Below are 20,083 nucleotides of genomic sequence, written 5' to 3'. Positions count from 1 at the left end.
CGATATTTCTGAACCAAAATTTTGCCAGAATTTTTGAATATTGACTGTGTTAAATTTTTCAGTTTTCCTTTCTTTTCTTTTGTTTTTTGTTTTTTTGGTGATTTATTGTTTATACAAAAAATAGTACAACACAGAAGACAGGTAAACAAAGTTTTCTCAAAAACATTTTACTGGGTTCATAAACTGGGCAGAAATCCCCTTATAACTGACAGTGTCTTCCTAGAATGACAACACATCATTATCAGCGCTTTCATCTTTCCGAAAAAGCTTGGAAATTTTATCAATGTTTGAAAAAGTATATTTTTCCTATATAGCATTAACAAGAATCAGATGCCAAATATTTTTCGAACATTTTTAGCAATTTTTTTTCAGTATTAAATATCACCACGTATAGACACTTAAAAACTGACCTATCGCCTCCATCGAAGCAAATAGAAGGGGTCTTGTCGTGTACGAAAACAAACTGCACGTCGGATAACTCCTTTAACTTGCATCTAATGTTACAAAGTCACAACAATCTCATAACTCACAAGTAGCCTGCACTGTTGGTTTTTTTTTCTCACTTGCTACTCTGAATTCTAAACCAACTGGAGCGGCCAAAGCCCTCCACCACTGTACCATTTATTGAAATAACTGATTATAAGTATATTTCTTTTTTCCGTCTATCCTTTTAGACACAAATTAACTTAAAAACATTCATTCGGCTGTGTTATTTGAGTTTGTTGTTTCACTTTAATGTTACTTAATACCTCGCCTTCCCTTGCGTGTTTATATCAGTGGCTAAGGTCCTAGATTGCAAGGAAGGTAAAATTCATAACAAAAAAGTCCGCTGAACACCACAAGCCTGGATCAAACGGTACCTGCAAAGGCTACCATTCTGGAGTACACAATGAATAAATTAGATCTGGAAGCACAATGCAAAACGAGCAACCTTATGAATATAAGATAGACTGGTTCCCTGCCGTAGAAATCTCCGATTTTTCTCACTCGATTGCTTGGTCATGTAACAACTGTACTTCACATTACTATTTAAAATCACTGGCGTAACTACAGGTGGGGGGCGGAGAGGAGGCGGGGAGGGGAACACGCTCCCTAAGCGGAAGTCTGTGCCCCGGGTGCATCCCCTATCAAATGCCCCTTTTGAAAAAAAAAATTGCGTTCACTCCCGAGTGCCCCCTCAGAATTTTCACCCCAGGTACTCCACTTTAAATAAAGTACCACGCAAAAACGTCAGAGTGCCCGTATAGATTTACCACAAGAAACGATAGCTATTTTTCTGATCTATTGGTTGCACGTTTGGTTCAAGACGCAGTACGCGCAAATGTTCAATACGCAGTTTCGCTAATTTCAAAGAAAGTCAATTAATAACTCAATACAGTCGAAAAACAAATCCTGTCGTCAATGATAAAGACCACACAACCCTTTTAAGTTGCATTATCGTGGTCCTCGTCAGGTATTTTTCCGGGGGGGATTTCCGGGAAGGGGGGCTAAACACTCATCAGCAAGGAACTGCTTAACTATTAACAATGGAAGAGATAAGAGGTCAACTTCGAGGTGCTTTTCCCTAAATAAATTGGTAATTTTCATTCCCTTTCTCTCTTAACCCCCCCCCTTTTAGGGAAGAGGAGCGTCCCTTCGGTTCTTAGGCATTTTTGAAAAGCAGTCAAGGCGCTCACCTTTAAATTAAAGCGCATATCAAGCAGGGAGTTAGGAATTTACAGTACTCTTTCATTATTCAAAATCACACGTAGATGAAGAGAAAACTCATTATGAAAATAATCGTTGGGATCTTGAAACCAGTCAGACAGATGCAAAAATAATCAGTGAGACAGATGTACAGAGTAAGTACCCAGTGATCACTAACACCAACGCGCATTAGTGCAACAGGTATAGAACCATGGTAATCCCGAACCATTAAGTTGCGTTCATGTAGACAACTCTGAAATCGAAGTGGGTGGCCAGGCTGGAAATGACTGGCGTAAAATGTCTATAATTCTTGCATAAACATCACTGAATCACAAGCTGTTTATTCATTTGGCAGTAGATATTTTGGTTGTTGGGAAACAAGTCGTTGGGAACCATAGAGGAGCCGCCGTGAGTAACATGAGACGAGATTGTTCGAACTTGGGAGAAAAAAGTTGACTGTGGCTCTTTTCGTTTTGTTCTCACTTTCTTGGCAAGCTAAAACAGTTTTTGCATCACATTCACTTTTAACTTGTTTTTCTTATTTCACAATTTTAAAGATGTACTCAGAATTACTTTAACTTTGAAACTGATAGTTAAAAACAATGGATGAAAACGAACACAGTCTCCAAAAGTTTGAAGCTTAGTTATCATCCACTGATGAATAGACTGAAATGTGACTTAAAGTTAATTCGAGAATACGTGAGATACATAAAAACGACCTCGTAGGTTTTTTGACAGCAAGGAGTGCAGAATACTGAATCCTCAGCACCTGTTATTCAAATTACGGGCCAACAACATCATGAAGTATATGGAGTTCAACGTCACGACCACCGGCATTTGGGACGGGGGATAGGCTAAACCGTAGTGGACGGTTTCACAGTTAAACCACACATGGCAGGATAAACGCTCCACAGTCACCATAAAATCTTCCCAAGACAGACACCTCAATCGGAGCCGCCTCAAACCACCCAGGCTTGCTGTCCCGTCTTGCTTATTTTCTTAAGACGGTGGGACAAACCATTGGCGGCCGGGAATGTCCACGTTGAAATTATTTACCCAGTAACGTATACAAAGGGACAAATTTATGAGCAAAAGGCGTTTTATGTTTAAGCGGACGAGCACAGAGAACCCAAAAATCAGCCTACAGCTTGACTTGCCTCAATTCTTGACTCAATTATTGCTCTCCCATTATTTCTGTCGGATATTGCACTCTGTCGGACCCCCACCTCTTTCAAGTATACGATCCGCGGGTCATGGGTCAATGTGTGACTCGGAAAGGAATGCCAAATAGATAAATAGCACCATAAATATCTGACAAATGATTCATAAATATCGCGGGTATGGGCTTCAAAACAGAAATTTTCCAAGGCGTGCAGATAAACGTTGCAATGAAACCTAATGGTGGTATAACTCCACATCGCCCCAGTCAAGAGTGGCCTAGGGCTATATACAAAACATTATCCCCTCTCATCATGAATGTTCGGGCTTTAAAGGGACCGTGCAATAACACTTGGTGATTTTTGATCTCATCCTGCCTTTAACTTTAAGAGTGTCATTTTCAGGGGATTTTGTGTCTAAAGGGTTTTAAAGCTAATAAAGTCTGTGGGTGTGATGTCACTCCAGGAAGAAACTTTCATGTCACAGCCATTTTAACCCCTACTGTATCACGATTCGACTGTGTTAAATTTCCCCTTCTTTAGGTGAATCGTTGTTTCAGTTTACCACAGTAGAACATGGTAATTAATGAAAATAAAATTTACATGTTGGAGAAAAGCAATTTCAATTGGACTATCCAGAGAGGAATACCTTGACTCAAGAGGTGTAGAAAATTATACAAATATGTTCCAAATTAAAAATTCACAGTACAGGGTGTTTGACACGAGAGACGCCCGTGCATACCAGCAGAAATCAAGCACATATCCAGCAAGGATTGAAGAGGGAAGCCCTTGTAGTAAAACCGTCCCCCCCGCAAGCCAACCAATTCACTATAATCCTTTTCCGACGTCTGAGAGCCTGATATTGCGTACAGAACGTTAACAGAACACTGAAGTGCCAAAGAAAATAATGACTACATGATGCCTTGTCCAAAAATATACCGTACCTTTGCCAGCGGCTGAATTCTGCGAAATTCTACATGACATGTACCATATTACCCAGAACCTGTGTTTTACATTTGAAATGAAGACGGACAAACACGTATTTTGGCTGGGACGTATGCTGGCAGCAGTGCCTCCATATTAGGGGCATCTGATGGGGGGGGGCTTTGAACCCACAAGAGCTTTTCAATTTTTCCAAGTGATTTTATAGAAACTATACCGAATACGACCACATCCACACACAACTCTCCACGTGTTACAGTTGATTCTAAGCCATATTCATCATTATTATTGGTCCTTTCAAAGTGTAAGCACTCAGATTTTAGCGTTTTCAAAGTATGCATCGTGTGATAGTAAACAGTCCAAGCACTAAGCGATTTTTGCAACTTAATACTCCTCTTTTATGTTTGAAAACTATGTGACATCCCTTTTATTTTGGGTTAAGTGTATTAATTCACTTCTTCAAGCATTTTAAAACTATTGATGCTTTTCTAGACAACTGACTGCACTGTTTGCTGTGATGTCAGTCAGGGTAGACACTTTATTTTTTACGCTTTTCTTTTCACATTGTGAAACCAAAATGTTCTATTCCTTCCTTCGTGTTGAAAGCAACTCTATCAGCCTATTTGAGGTACGGCGGACACAATAGGAGGGCGCTATTTGGTTTGGTTTATTGCCACAGACTCAGAAACAATGAACCACCGAAAAAGGGATAGGCCTTTTTAGACTAACAAGAATTGCAACTGTTTTGTACACAAATTAAGGTAGCACTGAGGCTTTCGTCTTGCATGGGATAACATCCAAGTTTGCTCAGGGATATGGAAATACTCCTAAGCATAAAACCCCAAATACGAGCGTACTCTTCAAAATAGAAAAACGAACAATTGAAATTAAGGTTAACGGAGGCACAATGGTACATCTTTCAAGGGTTGTATTGTTTCTGAAGGCATTGTCATGATTAATGGGTAGCTGCAATCAATTTGTTTTAATACGGACCTTCAAAATGTACTAAGTTAAGCTTATTTTCAACTTTTGTTTCACTATTTCAAAGGGTATATATTTGGCTGCCTTTTTTGCTTTTATGCGTATAATTATTTACATATTCATGAGCAAAACTGTGATGTCATTCCAGGAAGAAATTCTAAATATTATATTGGTTCGTGCACTAAAAAGGCATGCATTTTTATAGATTTTGCATGATTATTTTTTTTCTTTGCTGCTGATTCATTGTTGTTTATTTGCATAGCAATAAGTGAGCACTAGTGCTTTTTCCAGAAATGTTTTCATTAAGTAAATTCTGAGTTCACAGTTCTAATCCAGTGATCTACATCTTCCCTTAATGACCTCACAGCAACAGCGCCCTCAGTGGTCCAGATAATTTTTAGTGTTTAAAAAAGTGCACTTTTCGGTGCAGCTGACTAAATGGAAGTGTAAAAGAGTTTTTGTACATTGCAGAAGAATACAAAGTTGCAGAAAATGGTGTCCAAGAAAAATTTGTTGCTGCTACACTTTAAGCCACAGCGTTGGTGTCAGGCTTTAAACCCATTCACTGACTATGGATTCTCCAGTGAGTACTTAACAACATCTAACTTTGTTGCTAAGAGCACGGTCACGTAATGGAAGTAAAATTAAGGGACTGTTAAATTGGAAAATTGGCTAATGAAAGTACATGTATTGATAAACCCAATAGCAAAGATGAGCCCATTGGATATACAGTATATTTTGTATCGTTAAAATGAGTGAAATCCTCAGAGCAGCTTCGGAGTAGCTGTAAACATATTTTTACCCTACCATATACAAACACGCACGCTTAACTAAAACTCTCACCTTCATTTGAGGATTATTTCCGAACTGTTCTTCATATACTTCAAACTGTGCATCGAGTGGAGAACATCGAGGCTTTTTAGACGACACTATGATTGGCATATTTTGTGCCTTCTCTGGTTATTCTAGCCCAAAGATACCGCGACAATTTTGTTCAGTTAAAGAGCTGTGCAGTGCAAGTGTTCACTTCGTCCGAAAAAAAACGCAACAAATAAACTCAATATATCAAAATGAATTCTTTGATATCATTATTATAATGGCATTATCGTGCATATGCCCAGTGGAGAAACATTTTTCTGTTTGTGAGTTTATGAAAGATGTAATCTGTGATATCTGAACTACACGTATAACTATAACACAAAGTTCACTTCTTAGGCAGTCTTCCCTTTCGTTTTATACCGACATCGCATGGTGTTATGATTACTTAACTAAGAGGCGTGGGAATTGGTGCAACATGAAAGTACAGGAGATTTTGAGGGTTGAATTTTAGAACAACAAACTGCCAGCTTATCCTCTGGGGGAACAGGTGTGTAGCGAAGCGCCTCTACCCTGAGCTTAGCCTGAATAAATGTTTTTCTTCTCGAGAGCATAATGCTCGTCACCGCCGTCTTGTGCACGCCCTCTTCTGGTGTTAACTGCAAAAAAATTCACGCCCTCTCACGACGCCCCATGCGAGAGGTGTTGCTTAAGTTGTCAAAGTACTGAATTGTAGACTTTGGAAAAACTGAGAGACCAGTTTCGTGACCTGCAAGCTGAGACGTCAGCCAAACCACTGCATTTCCTATTTCCCCTCTTTTTCCGCTGAAAGATCTTGTTTCATGTAAAATATTGTTAAATGTCTGATGATTGGTCACATATGAAATAGCCATGGACTCTCCACGCTACATTATATTATGTTGCAGTTCTACACCATCTCACACGATTGCCGCTTGACAACTAGGCCTATAGAAGCTACCAAAACAAGATTAAAGCTAGTTGGAAGAAATACATATCAGGAAAATAGATGTACAATAACACAGGTAAAAAATATTAATAAGAAACAATGTTATATGAGCCCCATTGCAATCAATGCCAAGCCAACATAGTCAAATAATATGATAACACTATTTAGCTATAGTCTAGAAACCTTTTCAACGGTGCCAAAGGCTTGAGTTGTAGTTTTCATGGTCGTGGAAACCTTGATGTAATCTCTGACCAGGTCACAGTACTATCAGGGTGTGAACCAGTTACAGCTAAACTGAATAGCTCGACTGCATTTCTAGTAATTGACTTGATCAGATTTTTATATGTCCTTAGCATCTTCCCAAAAGGGTCTTTACCATATCAGAAAATACAACTTAACGTTGGATGTAACAGTATAGGGCAGACGGGGTTTTGCTTTGTCTATAGACTACTAGAATTCCTTAGGAACTCCTGTATTAGCTTGATAACTGACACCAGATTGTATTTGTGATTCCATAATTCTAACCATGGACGTCACTTTGGCTCAGCGTTTGCGGTGTAAGCAGTAGACAGGAATTGAACAACTGCACTATGCATAATTCATACACAATCTACGAACCTGACATATGCCGTGTAGTCATGTGAGATGGAGACGCGTTCTCAACGATTTCGTTTGAATAAGGACGCAGCTAAATTTGCTCGTTTTGTGTTCATTCTTAACACACTTTGAATGTCATACATTGTTTGATGGACGCCATTGCAATATTGCCACCAGTCAGACTGGAAATATTTTAAAATACATTCGATTTTTTTCTGACACCAATCCAAATACATACTGCAACTTACCTGATGCATAAAATGAAATCCCCTGATAACACGCTGAGCTAGCCCCCACTTCATGCTGACCGAATGACTTCTTGAACCGTCTGGAAACGTCCTCTTCAACTTGTTTATGGGGCCAACCTCTCCAAGTTCAATACGATTCGTCGTGGCTTTCAGCGGAAATACCCTCAACTTGGTGGGTCTCTCAGCGGGACGCACTTGGCCCGATCGGAGCGGGAACGACGTGGTCTCTCTCGGCGGGGCTGGCGCTGCTGGTAGACAGTCAGTAGCCGGGTCGAGGTCACGCCGTGGAGAATCTAGACTGACCCACTGTAAGCTTTTGTGTGCTGTCTACTCCTCAGGGGAGACTCCGAGGACGAAATTCCTAGCCGTTAGATCGGCCCAATCATAGAGCAAGGACCCATCATGCGGGTGAGAACTCGAAGTTCAGTGCTCAATCGTGTTATCTGCTGAACCTTAAGGAACGAAGCTTGGATAGATGGTGTCTCGCCTAACAAGCTGTTTCTGTGGTCACCATCTGGGGCCGGATGAATTTGAGAGCGAGAGGTGTTTATAATTTTCTTCTCAACCCTGCTCGGGATCCGTTGTACAGTCTTTTTAATTGTTTATAATACGTGTAAATCCGCGAGCCAAGAATGCAGCAGTGAAGGATTTTCTACAGGTGAATTGAATTTGTGGAATTGTATTTACGATCAGTGTATGCAAGGCATAGAACAGAAAAATAAACTTCTCAGAATGTCAGGAGATTGATTATTAATGAGAAGTCGACCATTTAACGTCATCAAGAAGCATATGAGGAATTCCGCAGATGTGGCTGTCAAGGAGTTTCAATTCTTGAAGGGGAAATGAATGGGATTATTCCTTCTGGCCAAACGCAAAATACTGTACCATCTTTCCATCACTCGTCACTAACTTCGATATGTCGCAGCTTTTGTTGTTCCAAGGGCCCATAAGCGTCCCCGAGTGACCTCGGCAGTTGACGGCAGGGTTTGTGCGTATAGTGTTCGCATCAAGAACTGTCTCCCCTCATCTTACTCAGAAATATTTTCCACAGCCCTGAAAATCAGCACGCGCGAGGGGTGTAAATCACCCAATAAACGGAGTGGAATTTGGTGATCAGCTATACCCAATCATGCCGATAACGTCCAATCAGGGGATAGAAAGTTTTATCGGGGAATGTGGTGCTCTGATAGAGTTCTGGCCAATCGCGCTGCTCGTTTCACGACGATTGGCGGGCGTCCCGTTGAGTTTCAAATCAAAATGCAAAACGATCTATGAGTATTGTTTCACGACATTGGATCGGGAAGAGACACTTGTAGGCTCTACGCAGACCTCCCCAGCAGGCTGGTTTCCTCGTGTAATGCAACAAAACGATAAACGCGTTTTATTCTAGCGACTATGGTGTCACGTCGGAAACTCTAGAGAGATTGTTTGCAATGTTTGATAAAAGAACAGTGGCCAGGCATTGTACTTTGTGGCAATTATACGTCATTGCTGCAGAAATAATCACCTACCATGGAAATACTTCCTGAAGTTACTGTTAGAAATGTCGGGAAAGTTTACATTATCGTTGCAGTATTATTACAGTGTCAAAGGGGGAGGATTGAATTCACTGGTAGTGATGGTTCATGGCACCGACCAGTCGACTCCACTTATGCTCGATTTCACAACATGAGTTTATATCCGTGGTTTAATCTGCATGATATGTATAAACAATGTCACCATTATGCTAAAAAGTGGTCGCTTGCACTGTACGACTTTGAAATCACTGAATCCAAATCTTAAAACTCACAAGGTTCTTGGTTTAGATGCGACAACATCGAAGCACGTTAATACGACATATTTCAGCTATTTCGATGGTGTGCACACTGAAATCTTTGAGAGGTTTCTTGATAAAACCGCGAAAACTACCGTTTGTTCAAGGGACAGGCAATGCCCGAATTCAAACTGCGTTCACAGGTAATGGTGCTAGCTATGGAGACAGGAACTAAAACTTCAGCGATATTGCAGTCATCGACGAATCCTGGCTGTTCAACACTTTTTATTCCTCCACGACACAACGATGTGGCCATACAGTAATGAATTTGATGATTTTCAAAGGTTGAAAATTTATCAGTAACAAAACAATCGATTTCTCCTGTACAGATTGGGAAGTTGGAGTGGCAATCATGTGACATAATGTAATCGTTATAAACATGGGCGGATATCCCAGGGGATGGGGGATCTCCCACTTTTTTTTACCGGGGGGGGTTACCAATAATTATAATCACCCCCCCACACACACACACACTTTTCAAGTCACTAACTATAGCCTGCACCGGGCACTCCGCACTCCTCACGATCTTACCTGGGATGGAGGCCATGCTGAGCTCTCAGAAATCAACCCCCCCCCCCAATGTGACAAGAAATCTCCCTACGGTTATTAAAGCTTCGTTTTTGAGCCGTCTTTCTGGGTTATTGATACAAAGATCTGTAATTGAAAGTAACGCAGATGAAAAATACATACAAAACATTCATCACGCTGGACTTGCAAATCCAGAATGTCAATAACTTCAGGAAATATACTGAAAAGTACTTTATGAATCTTGGTTGCTCGAGGGCGGATCCATATGGTGGGCCAATAGGAGACTATGCCCCCCCCCCAAAAAAAGGTGCCAACCTTTTTGTTGGATTTGTTTTTGAAAATTAGAGAAAGGTAAATTCTTGTCTATTTAATTTCCCTTCCTTTCAGAAGCGTGTAAGAAATCTCAAAATGTGTCTCACTTCTCAGAGAGGCCGCAAAAAATTAGATAAAAAAATTCCAGATTTATGGCCCGCGCTAAAAAACAAATCAGCAGAGAACCCACTCCCGGCCCCCCACAATATTTGGCTCTGGATCCGCCCTTTCGCGCCCGCCGGCATGACGAGAGACTGAAAGTTGGGAACCGGTTTGGAGATTTTTGTTCACTGTTTGTAAATATCACGTCCTTGGGATTCATTCCTTGGGTTCACATTTGTAAACGTAGTCTTAGGTGTGGACTTCAAAATTCAGGCTTGGATCAAGACCAACTAGAACAGAGGATTCCATCTGTTTTGAGTGATACAGTGATGATTTGTCAGCCCTGCCTTCTTGCCGTCCTTCCTGTCTCCCCTCATCAAGTCCGTCATCATCCTGACTGGTCTGCTCTTGATGAAGATCGAAGGAGCACCTCCATCCCCTGTGCGTAAGCTGCAGTACACTCGGCCCCCATCTCAGTGAATATGTACCCGGTGAATTCCTTGATGCCATCCCACAGCTTGTTCCCCGAGCAAATATTATTCCTGAAAATGGATGCAAGGAATCTGTGGTATCGTATTAACGGCCTAGCTAGTCGGTGGAATGAGCGGGAAGGCTGGCTATACTTGGATGGGATCCATGCAGGGCCGGGATTTCTCCCTTGCATATATCCCGTTTCACGATAACTTACCGGTGACTACACAAGGGAGGATCCAGAACCAAATTTTTCGGGGATGGGACGAATTTATTGTTGTAACCTTTCATGGCCTCTCTGAGGGACGAGGCTGCATTTCGGGCCCAAGTTTTTGCGTACTTTTTGATGGGAGGGAAATCATATACAAAGCCACTTTCTCTTATCATTAAAAAAGGGCTCTTTTTTTGGGGGGGTGGCCCCCTTGGACCTCCTGGATCCGCCCTTGTCGCTACGAAGCTTCACGACGATTCGATTTCATCCACTGAAAAGTTATGTGATGAACAAGGCATGCCAATATAACCGTCAATCACACAAACGTTATGTAAAAGTAAAATAGTCATTGTGCAATTTCAAATAATCCTGTAGGGAAATAATAAAACATAATCATCAAAAAAGGACATAATTATTTCAAAAATTTAATGGTCAAAAATCACTAACAATTTCCGTCCTCGTCCCTCTATGCCTTAGCTTGACGGGCGTCAATACAGAACGCAAGTTACTCTTTTAAAGCTAAAAGCTAAATTTACCACACTTGATATCCGTATGTAGGGCCTTCAAGACAACACCAGCCACTGAGCTGGCCTGGTGTTCTACTGATACCGAGACCTGTGAGTGTTAATTTTAAAACAAGGTAAATGTTTTGTTCTGGCAGTTCAAAAGGTAAAAACAGAAATACAGACAGACGAACAAAAGCCAATTGTGCTTTCAAGGCAATTTCTATATGGTTAAATATAGCCGAAATTAGAATTTTCAAACTAAAAAAAAATGATTCGCTAACCTGCATAACTATGACCATGACTCACACGTACTGCCATGAAAAAAGAAATGGAACTAATCTGCCAAATAAAACGAATAAGGCAGTGGAATGGGTGTGGCGCTTACAGCTTTTGTGATATACCGTTATTACTCCATGAAATATGGATTTCATCTTTAGATTTGTAAGGCTGACCCAGCTGATAGTAATTAAGACTGGACCGTACCATTTTGGGCCAGGATCAACGTACAGCAAGCATGCACTCTGCGCTTTTCACATTGCCCCTCAATGTTTACATTAGAAGTTCAGAGCGATCCCACCCAGGCTCGCACGACACGGGCGGTCTGCTCCCAGCCCGGCTGTTCGACGTGTGTGGTCCGCTTTGCCCTTGCCAGCAACCACGGCGGTCCAGGGAAAAGTATGGCCGACCGCCAAACAAAATATAAACTGTAGTTCCCAATGTTGAAGTTGAAGTCAGCAGATCTCAGACCCTTTTTGCCGTTATTTATGAATGTGTACCGACTGTACACACCATGATTAAATAAAATAACACTGCAACGATTTCATTCTGGTAAATAATAATAAAGGGAGCAACCTCTGTTTTGAGTACAGACGAGTTTGCAAACGCTCTTAGTTTCGGTTTCTGGAAAGATGTAATAGGTTCACCATATCTCTAGCTGTACTGAACAAGAGTTAACGATAGAGGGCCTTGTGTGCAAAGAATGCTGGAGTTTTTTTTGTAATTATCTCACTGGCCAGAATTACTTTTTCTTTGGCGATTTATTGTCTACTTACATGTACATGTCAATAAACCAACAATCATCTTTTTCTCAGAAATAGAATAACTACTGAAATGGATGTCTTCCCTGAATGACATTACAGAAAGAAACATGGCCCTAAGTTTACCGTAAATTATTTATGAACATGAAATGTTTAAACATAATTATGCAAAGTTGCCATTAACCCTAAAGGATAGAATATATAAAAATTACGTCTTAGAAGAATTCTTTGTAGAAACCCTTTATTCATAGAGCAAGGAACAGATGTAGCCAGTATGTTTAGGACTTTTTATTTATTGTTTTATTATGCCCTTTGCCCCTCTATTGAATAATAAAATAAGTCTTTGCTAGTCTCTAATATATTCTGTTTTCAAATATTTATGCTTTTAGATATATAGTACTAAGGGTACATATCATATTATATCAAGGAATTTATTATTTTAAAAGTTACGGAGCTGCGTAACACTGGACGGTATGTTTATGTAATGAAGAATAAAATGTCTACAGTGCTCATGAACGCAGGAATAGGATATGCATCGATTTTGAAATAGAGCAAAAACATTTTCTTGAATAATAACATCATCCTGACATGTAGTGTATTTAAAGTTATAGCAAGGTCACTTTAAATAAGTTATAGTATTGTGTACCATTGCGCAAAACTGATATTACATGTACTTACAACAATGACGATAAAATTATTCAGTGCATTTGTGAGATGGTTAGGGTTTGCAATTAGAATCCTTGGTCGCTAGAGAAGATGGAAGCACAAAGTTGCATGAAGTTAACAGATTAAAGGTAGTACCGAAAGTTAATCGAAGCTTCGTCGTTTCTATAAAATACCAGACCCAATTCTATTAGCTCCCTGTCACGCGCCTCTGCTATTTGTTATTTAATGTTGGTGCAAACGTTGGGTTCTCGTCTTTAATCAATGTTGTTGAAGGTCTAAGAAACACCATTAGAAACCTTTGAAAACAGCACAAAGAAAACTACAGGTTAAAACAAGACCAACATGAAGAACATTTCTCTTTACAATGAACTGACGGCACTGACCTTTGTCAACTGATTTGTTGACCAGGGTGGAATTGACTTCAATTCAAAAATTGCTCGGCAGTTAAAAATGCATGGGGGAGCTGTTAGATACCACATAATAATAGAGGGCTCCGTTCATGATACAGATGTATATGTAAATCAGATGTCATCTAATGATTACTTACCACTGATCTTATACCCTTTGACCTTAGTATCAAAAGGCATAGGCCTAAAGCGTTAACTTTTCTACCTTTTTAGGTCTACTGAATGTGTTGTGATTGTAAGGAATTCGAAAAATACCTCAAGATCGGTCTCTTGTTCTTACCACAAAACTGAAGTGTGGGGGATGACCCAAAAGTCCATCTCCCGTCAAAGAGTGGGGGACATATAACCCCCTCCCTCAGGGTTTACGCCCCTATTTTTTACGTTCTAAGTTTATTGGAAAATAAAAATGAAACAGAAAATTTGTGCGTCCGGCCGGGTTTGGGCGATTTGTACACACTGTCAAAAGAGGGCGCACTAACGTTTCTGCGGATTTTTTCCCCTACTTACGTCTTCTGCGCACGCGTAGCAGGTTGTTCAAAATTTCAACGGGAGAAATTAAGGGCTGTGTGAAAGTGCTGAGGTTATTGTAGAATATTTCGCGTTTGCAGCTTTTTAATTGTACACTGTCAAGTGGAAAGCACCCAGAATGGATGTTTGTACTCTAAAAGTTGGCATGAATGTGGACATTCAGCGAAGTGACGGTAAATTTTAATGGTTTTTTTTTCGACCGTCCACTGTCAGGCAGCACTTCTTTGCAAGGCCACTGCACTGTGCTACCTGGCATGCCTGGTTGACATTGTGCTGTGCATCGCACGGTCAGCTCAGTCTGTGATGTTTTTACATGTAAATCGTCTACTTAGGCTAAAACCTAGGCCAGGCTGCAGCGTTATGTACTTTCATGGTCCTTGTTTTGACGCTTCTATTTTGTGAATGGTGTTCACGGTGACTGTGGTAGTCCCCTTTTTCAATTTGAGTTGGATGATGCTTTCTGCTTTTAATTTAACTTTCAAGTTTAAGCCTTCCCATCCATGCATAAGTTACTTTATCATTGTAAGTTTCTAGACCTGTTAAATTTAAATTTTAGACTTGAAAAAAAACCCTTCAGATCCACAAGTAGCCTATGGAAAAACATCTTGAAAAAAAGAGTAGTAAACAATAAAAAGATAAATCAAGAAGAGGTGAATTGTGAGGATTGGAACCAGGGGCCGGGTGTAGGCCCTAGTGCATGGTCATGTAGCTGCTCTATGTCAGTGTGTGGTAGGCATCTTGTAATGGTGTTGGCTCACAGAAGTTTTTTATTTTTTCAAAGGGAGCACACATGATGTAGTTTGAAATGCATTAATCATGTATGCCACTAGCCCCACTAGTTTGGCATGGACTCTCACTCCCGATCCATCCTTAGCCACACATCCGTATACGCAATTTCGTATTGGCATACTGAACATTTTCGGTGCACAAACTTATCATCGTGGGCGCAATTTCTTTTGCATACGAACATGATCCTTGACCTTTCCGTTTTCTAAAAACCATTTATTGAATGATTTTACTCACGTTATTCAGGTATTTTCCAGTGTTTTTGCATTTATCCATTCAATCTAATGGGGCTCGCTCTCTCAGTCGCCATCTTTAAAATAAGGTCGTTGAACAATATGTCACTTGACCCCTCATCGTCTCGACAGCACTTCCATGTCAAGACATCTAAACTGCTGCCAAAGTTTTGGAAGAGCCCATTGGTACATGTAGTATCTTATCGCTCAGTCCGTTATCGGAACAGCCGTCGAGACGATGAAGGGTCAAGTGATGTATTGTTCAACAATCTTATTTTAAAGATGGCGATTGAGAGAGCGAGCCCCATTAGATTGAATGGATAAAGGCAAAAGGACTGGAAAATACCTGAATAACGTGAGTGAAAACGGAAAGGTCAAGGATCATGTTCGTATGCAAAAGAAATTGCGCCCATGAGATAAGTTTGTGCGCTGAAATGTTCAGTACGCCGACACGAAATAGCGTATACGGATATGTGGCTAAGGATGGATTGGGAGTGAGAGTCCGTGCCACACTAGTGGGGCTAGTACGCCACCAACAAATAGCATGAGCTGTGCTACTGCCTGATCTTGGCTCTACTGAGTGGAGCGTTCGTAGAAAATGGCTACAAAACACAGGGCGAAGGTTCCTCTCGGTTTCTCTGTTTTCTCAGAATGATGCAATCTACATTCAATATGTTCAGAATTCACATCTTGACATGAACAGAAAAAAAATCCCTTTTTAGCTTGTTATAGTTGAGCTCTGAGGACAAAGGACACTGCTTTCGATGTGGATGCTTCCATATTTATTTGAACAGATAAAATCAGAGAAAACATGTTTTCCTTTGAGGTGCTCTTTAAATGCCAAAAGAAAATTTGGGGGGCTTTAATGATATATCCGACTTCAAAATCTGTCAAAATCCGACCGTTTTTGTTGGACACACGAACGACACTTAAACTTTTCGCCGCCTGCTCCATTCAAATACTCGGGCCGAATAACTCTATGGGCGAACATGGTCCTCCCAGAAACATGCACAAGTGGCCTGTACATGGTCTGGGCACAAGACTTGTTGATAGTGACGATTGGGAGTGCTACCAACAACTGTTTCCTGGTCAATACGTCTTGTGCCCTGACTACATATGGGCACTCCTGCGGTTTCGTTAGAGGACCATGTTCGCCCATAGAGGTACATGTATTGCTGTCGCAAAATCTCGGCCTGCGTATACCTGATCTTAAGCCTCACAAAATTAGGGACAATGCCAGTTCACCAGTGATTTAGGCCTACATGTGCATGTATGTATACGGTATGCAAACACGGGCCAGTGTGGTTCACGGCATCCCAATTTCCTTTCCATTTTTGGGCCTGTGAAATCATGCTTTTTTGTTTGTTTGATACCTGGGTCCTGCTAGGTCGGGTTCACTCAGCATGTATCAGTGGAATCAGCAAAGCTACAGACAGCGTTACCGTTGAATGGTTTGAGCGTGGAGAAACCAAAGGAAAGGAGGTAAGTACATGTACGCTATGAACGATGTTGGGAAGGTGGAAATTGTCTTGAAGCTCATCTGCTGGCATTGAGCAACAAAACCAAACTAACCAGTATTTCTTGTAAGGGGGATCCCCTCCAGAAATTGTGTCCTGACCCAAATTGGTAAATTTTTTATTCTACTTTTCTTCCCTCCTCATTTGACCAATAGTGAGCCCAGTACTGAGATATTTGTCGGAGAGAACGTTTGAAATACACTGTCAGTATTTGTCTCATCTTTGAGGGTTCTTGAGAATCTTTTTTTGTGTTTTTATGCTAATGAATTTTCATATTCGTGAGCAAAACATTGATGCCCTCTTTGACAGAAACATCCACACCGAGCATTGCTAGGATCTTTGTTTTTCTGCTGTGGTAAACTTGTTGCTTTTGTTGATTGGTGATTAAATGTGTGTGCTTTGCAGGATCATTGTTTGTGAAGTAAATTGTAACCTCAATGGGGATACTCAATACAACCGACAACACAGGTCTAGTGCCCTTAAGTTAAACAACATGGTTCATATAACTTGTTAAGAAATACACTTAAGTTGTACATGTAGGTTGGTCTGAAGTACAAAGCACATGAATCAATAGCTTTAAACTTGTAAACAGGACTAGTGAACATACATGTAATTTTACAAAGATCTGATGTACAAGAGCACAACCTCTGTTGTCATGGATACTGCCCGTAAAACATAAAGATTGTTGAAAATAGTGTAAAATATATAGCACTCCCTTAACCGGATGACCGAAACATCAGTGCAAAAAACTGACAACATAGACTCGTTGAGATTTTCCCGTCAATTTGTTGATCTGTAGGTAGAGATATCGCAGGTCTACGCTCTAAACCCCGAGCTGAGCCCAGAGATGGTTCAAGACATTCCCATCCCCCACACCAAGCCCCCTCCTGCGGCCTCCAGTAATCGAGCCAGGCCTAGCAGTGCTAGAATGCCTTTAGCTAATGTACAGCAACCGCAGCATGTGGCTAAGCCAGCCAGAGAACAGAATAGAGGTATGTGTCATGCTTACATCATACAAGTCAGTCAGCACTTCTCAGCAAGTCAAGCAACAAAGCCCTCGATGGTTGATACAGGTTTTTCTCGAACACATGTGGCATTGTTAACCCGTGTTGATGGGCTTCATCTTCATTCTGTTAAAGCTTGGTTATAAATTGCAAATCATTTGAAACATTTTAGTTTCTTGAAATTCAGTCTGGAAGTGAAGCGTTAGTTTGTAGAGATTGGATAATGTGGCACATACAATTTTGACACTCTCAAATACTTTTTATTATCATAGTTGATTAATTTTCTTATTTGGGCACATTTTAATGGGTTCATTGCATGCCTCAAAATAAATTTGGGAAACCATGTCAGAACAGCAGTTTAGTCATACTGTGAATGCATGGTACATGTACACATAACTTCCTTGAAGACTAGATTTTAGAGATTTGTTTAACCCTAACCCTACATAATACTACAAATTACTACTTGTAGTCAAATGTAGTACTGAGCGCTGTCGCTTGTAAGAGGACATGACTTAATTGTTCAGTGAAGCCGTAAGATACAATAGATAAGACAATGTACCATACAGTGCTGTGGCACTATGAATGCATGGCTTTATTGTTCTCTGTACAAGTAACAATGGAAGTAACCTAGCCAGAATTAGTAATCTGTAGCGCTAGGTCCTTCAGGCTCAGACTATTACTTAGTATTTTGTAGTACTGTGTAGTGTAAGCCAAACAATATGCTTGGCGGTTAGGGTTAATAGGACTTTTAAAACATTTTCATCCATGATAACTTCATGTTAGGTCAAAAGAATATACAAAGCACATGGAGCCCCATTTCATACATTGCTAAGAACATAAACTATTTGTTTCCAAGGGAATGTACCATGTACTGTACATGTACAGTAGGTCACCCTACATCTCTTGCACTATGTGTTTCTTGTGACTGGTTCTCTACCAATTTTTTTTTTCTCAGCACACAAATGTAAATAAGCTAACCTCTAAATTTGCTGTCAACCCTTTCCATGACCTCGGGCGCTGCAACATTGAATTGTGAGCTGTTATGATGCATTTAGACCACAGCACTGTCACTGCTTTCACAGCAACCAGTGAAAATATTACATCCCAACTACAGCATCAATCCCAACTACTGGGACAGTCCCAACTACATGTCTAGCGATTTCAGTCGGTAAATGTCTACAATTTTTCAACCTTCTTCAGGTATTTCCAGTTTACACTTGGTGTTTTAAGCATTCCACAAACAAAAACTAGATTCTACTATTTAAAAGTATATATACAGAATGACACTGCAATGTGCTTTGGCACACACTGGCATGTTATACCATTGTTGAGCAGACCCGACCCCCGCATCACAGTTGGGACGGTCCCAACTCTAGTTGGGACAGATGCTGTAGTTGGGGTACAGCACAGACACCAGGAGGTTTTTGCTTGGCCCCATGTTGTGAGGTGGGTTTCCCAAGTCTACACATCTTTGAAAGCTACATGTACATTGTATGTGTATGAAAGCTGAGGCTTTGCCAGATCTAGATTGTGCCACTTGAAGTACCATGCCCATGGAATCCACTGGCTTGAGGCTACAGCCCTTTCCCATAGTCTTGTCTGTTTACTCCAGACGTACCCAGTTGCTTCGCACACAACCTCAGTTTCTAGTGTGGGTCTTTTGTGCATCTATGCAATGCCCATAGGTAATGTTGTGTCAAAGTTTTGTCCACCGTGTCAGGTAAATCTGACTCCAGACAGAATTGAGTTTGTTGTCAGTCAGTGTGCCAACAATTCATTCAGAAAATCTATGTACAAGTGCAGGTACTATTCCCCACCTGCTGTGCCAAATGTTTGGGTATGGAAATTTGCATTTTGTATTTTGACTTCAGCTAGAAGCATAAAATTGTAAACATACCGGTACATGTAATATAATTGTGTGAAGAGCAACACACAGGTACACCATGTATTTTCTGACTCAGAAGGCTGTCATCACATTATCAATTCCAAATGGACAGGGTAATCTGAGAGGCAGACACCAGACCTGCATAATTACATGTAGGGGCAACCAGCCATGATGTCCATGATGGGGCTCCATGTGCTCTGACACGACAGTGTATAAAATTAGAAAGGATGTTGTGTGGATGTGTACCCTGGCTCTAGGGGTTCAAATCGTTCAGAATTGTTGGGGTCATTATGCAGAACTTAGTCATACTAATTAAATGTACATGCACAGGTGTAATGTGTAGTGGTGAAATCAGTTTATTGATTGACATTGTAGGATGCTTTGTCTCATTAGCCCCGACTGATGTACTGTCCATGTAGCATACTGCATTTTTGGCAACTTCTGAAGTCTGATAAACAGGCCTGCAATAAGTTGTCAGGTTACATTTGCTGAAATATGTCTCAGTTTGTCTTGTTATTTGCTCTGTCAGGCATGACTGCACACTCAGCATAATCTCTCAAGCACATACATGTACACACCTGTATAGTACCAGTGCATGTCCATGTCTGGAGTCTGCCTACCCCTAATGCTCAGCTGAATACAGTTTGATATCGGTACAAAAAGTTACGTGTATTTATACATGT

General features: G+C 40.7%; 2 protein-coding genes across 3 annotated transcripts in view; one reads left to right on the top strand and one right to left on the bottom strand.

Moving 5' to 3' along the window:
- The window catches only part of ptch1 (patched 1), a 183,918-nt gene that overhangs the window by 78,890 nt on the left and 84,945 nt on the right, over positions 1-20,083 (bottom strand). The window contains exon 1 of one of the 2 annotated variants that reach the window (XM_022249764.2): positions 7,395-8,373. The exons of the other annotated variant lie outside the window; for it this stretch is intronic. Within the exon in view, the coding sequence (XP_022105456.2) occupies positions 7,395-7,448 (54 nt within the window). The 5' untranslated portion in view covers positions 7,449-8,373. Of the gene's footprint in view, positions 1-7,394; positions 8,374-20,083 lie in introns of those variants that run through there. 2 annotated transcript variants of the gene reach the window in all.
- The window catches only part of LOC147797180 (kinesin-like protein KIF2A), a 29,095-nt gene continuing 22,992 nt past the window's right edge, over positions 13,981-20,083 (top strand). Inside the window, exons 1-3 of the mRNA XM_087144157.1 lie at positions 13,981-14,148; positions 16,382-16,476; positions 17,311-17,503. Coding sequence (XP_087000283.1) covers positions 14,094-14,148; positions 16,382-16,476; positions 17,311-17,503 — 343 coding nt within the window. The 5' untranslated portion in view covers positions 13,981-14,093. The remainder of the gene's footprint in view (positions 14,149-16,381; positions 16,477-17,310; positions 17,504-20,083) is intronic.

Source organism: Acanthaster planci, linkage group LG12 (assembly GCF_054643075.1).
Source record: "Acanthaster planci isolate LZ-2023a linkage group LG12, COTS_SCS, whole genome shotgun sequence".
NCBI classification, from domain to species: Eukaryota; Metazoa; Echinodermata; class Asteroidea; order Valvatida; family Acanthasteridae; genus Acanthaster; species Acanthaster planci.
This window is presented reverse-complemented; position numbering and strand designations above follow the sequence as displayed.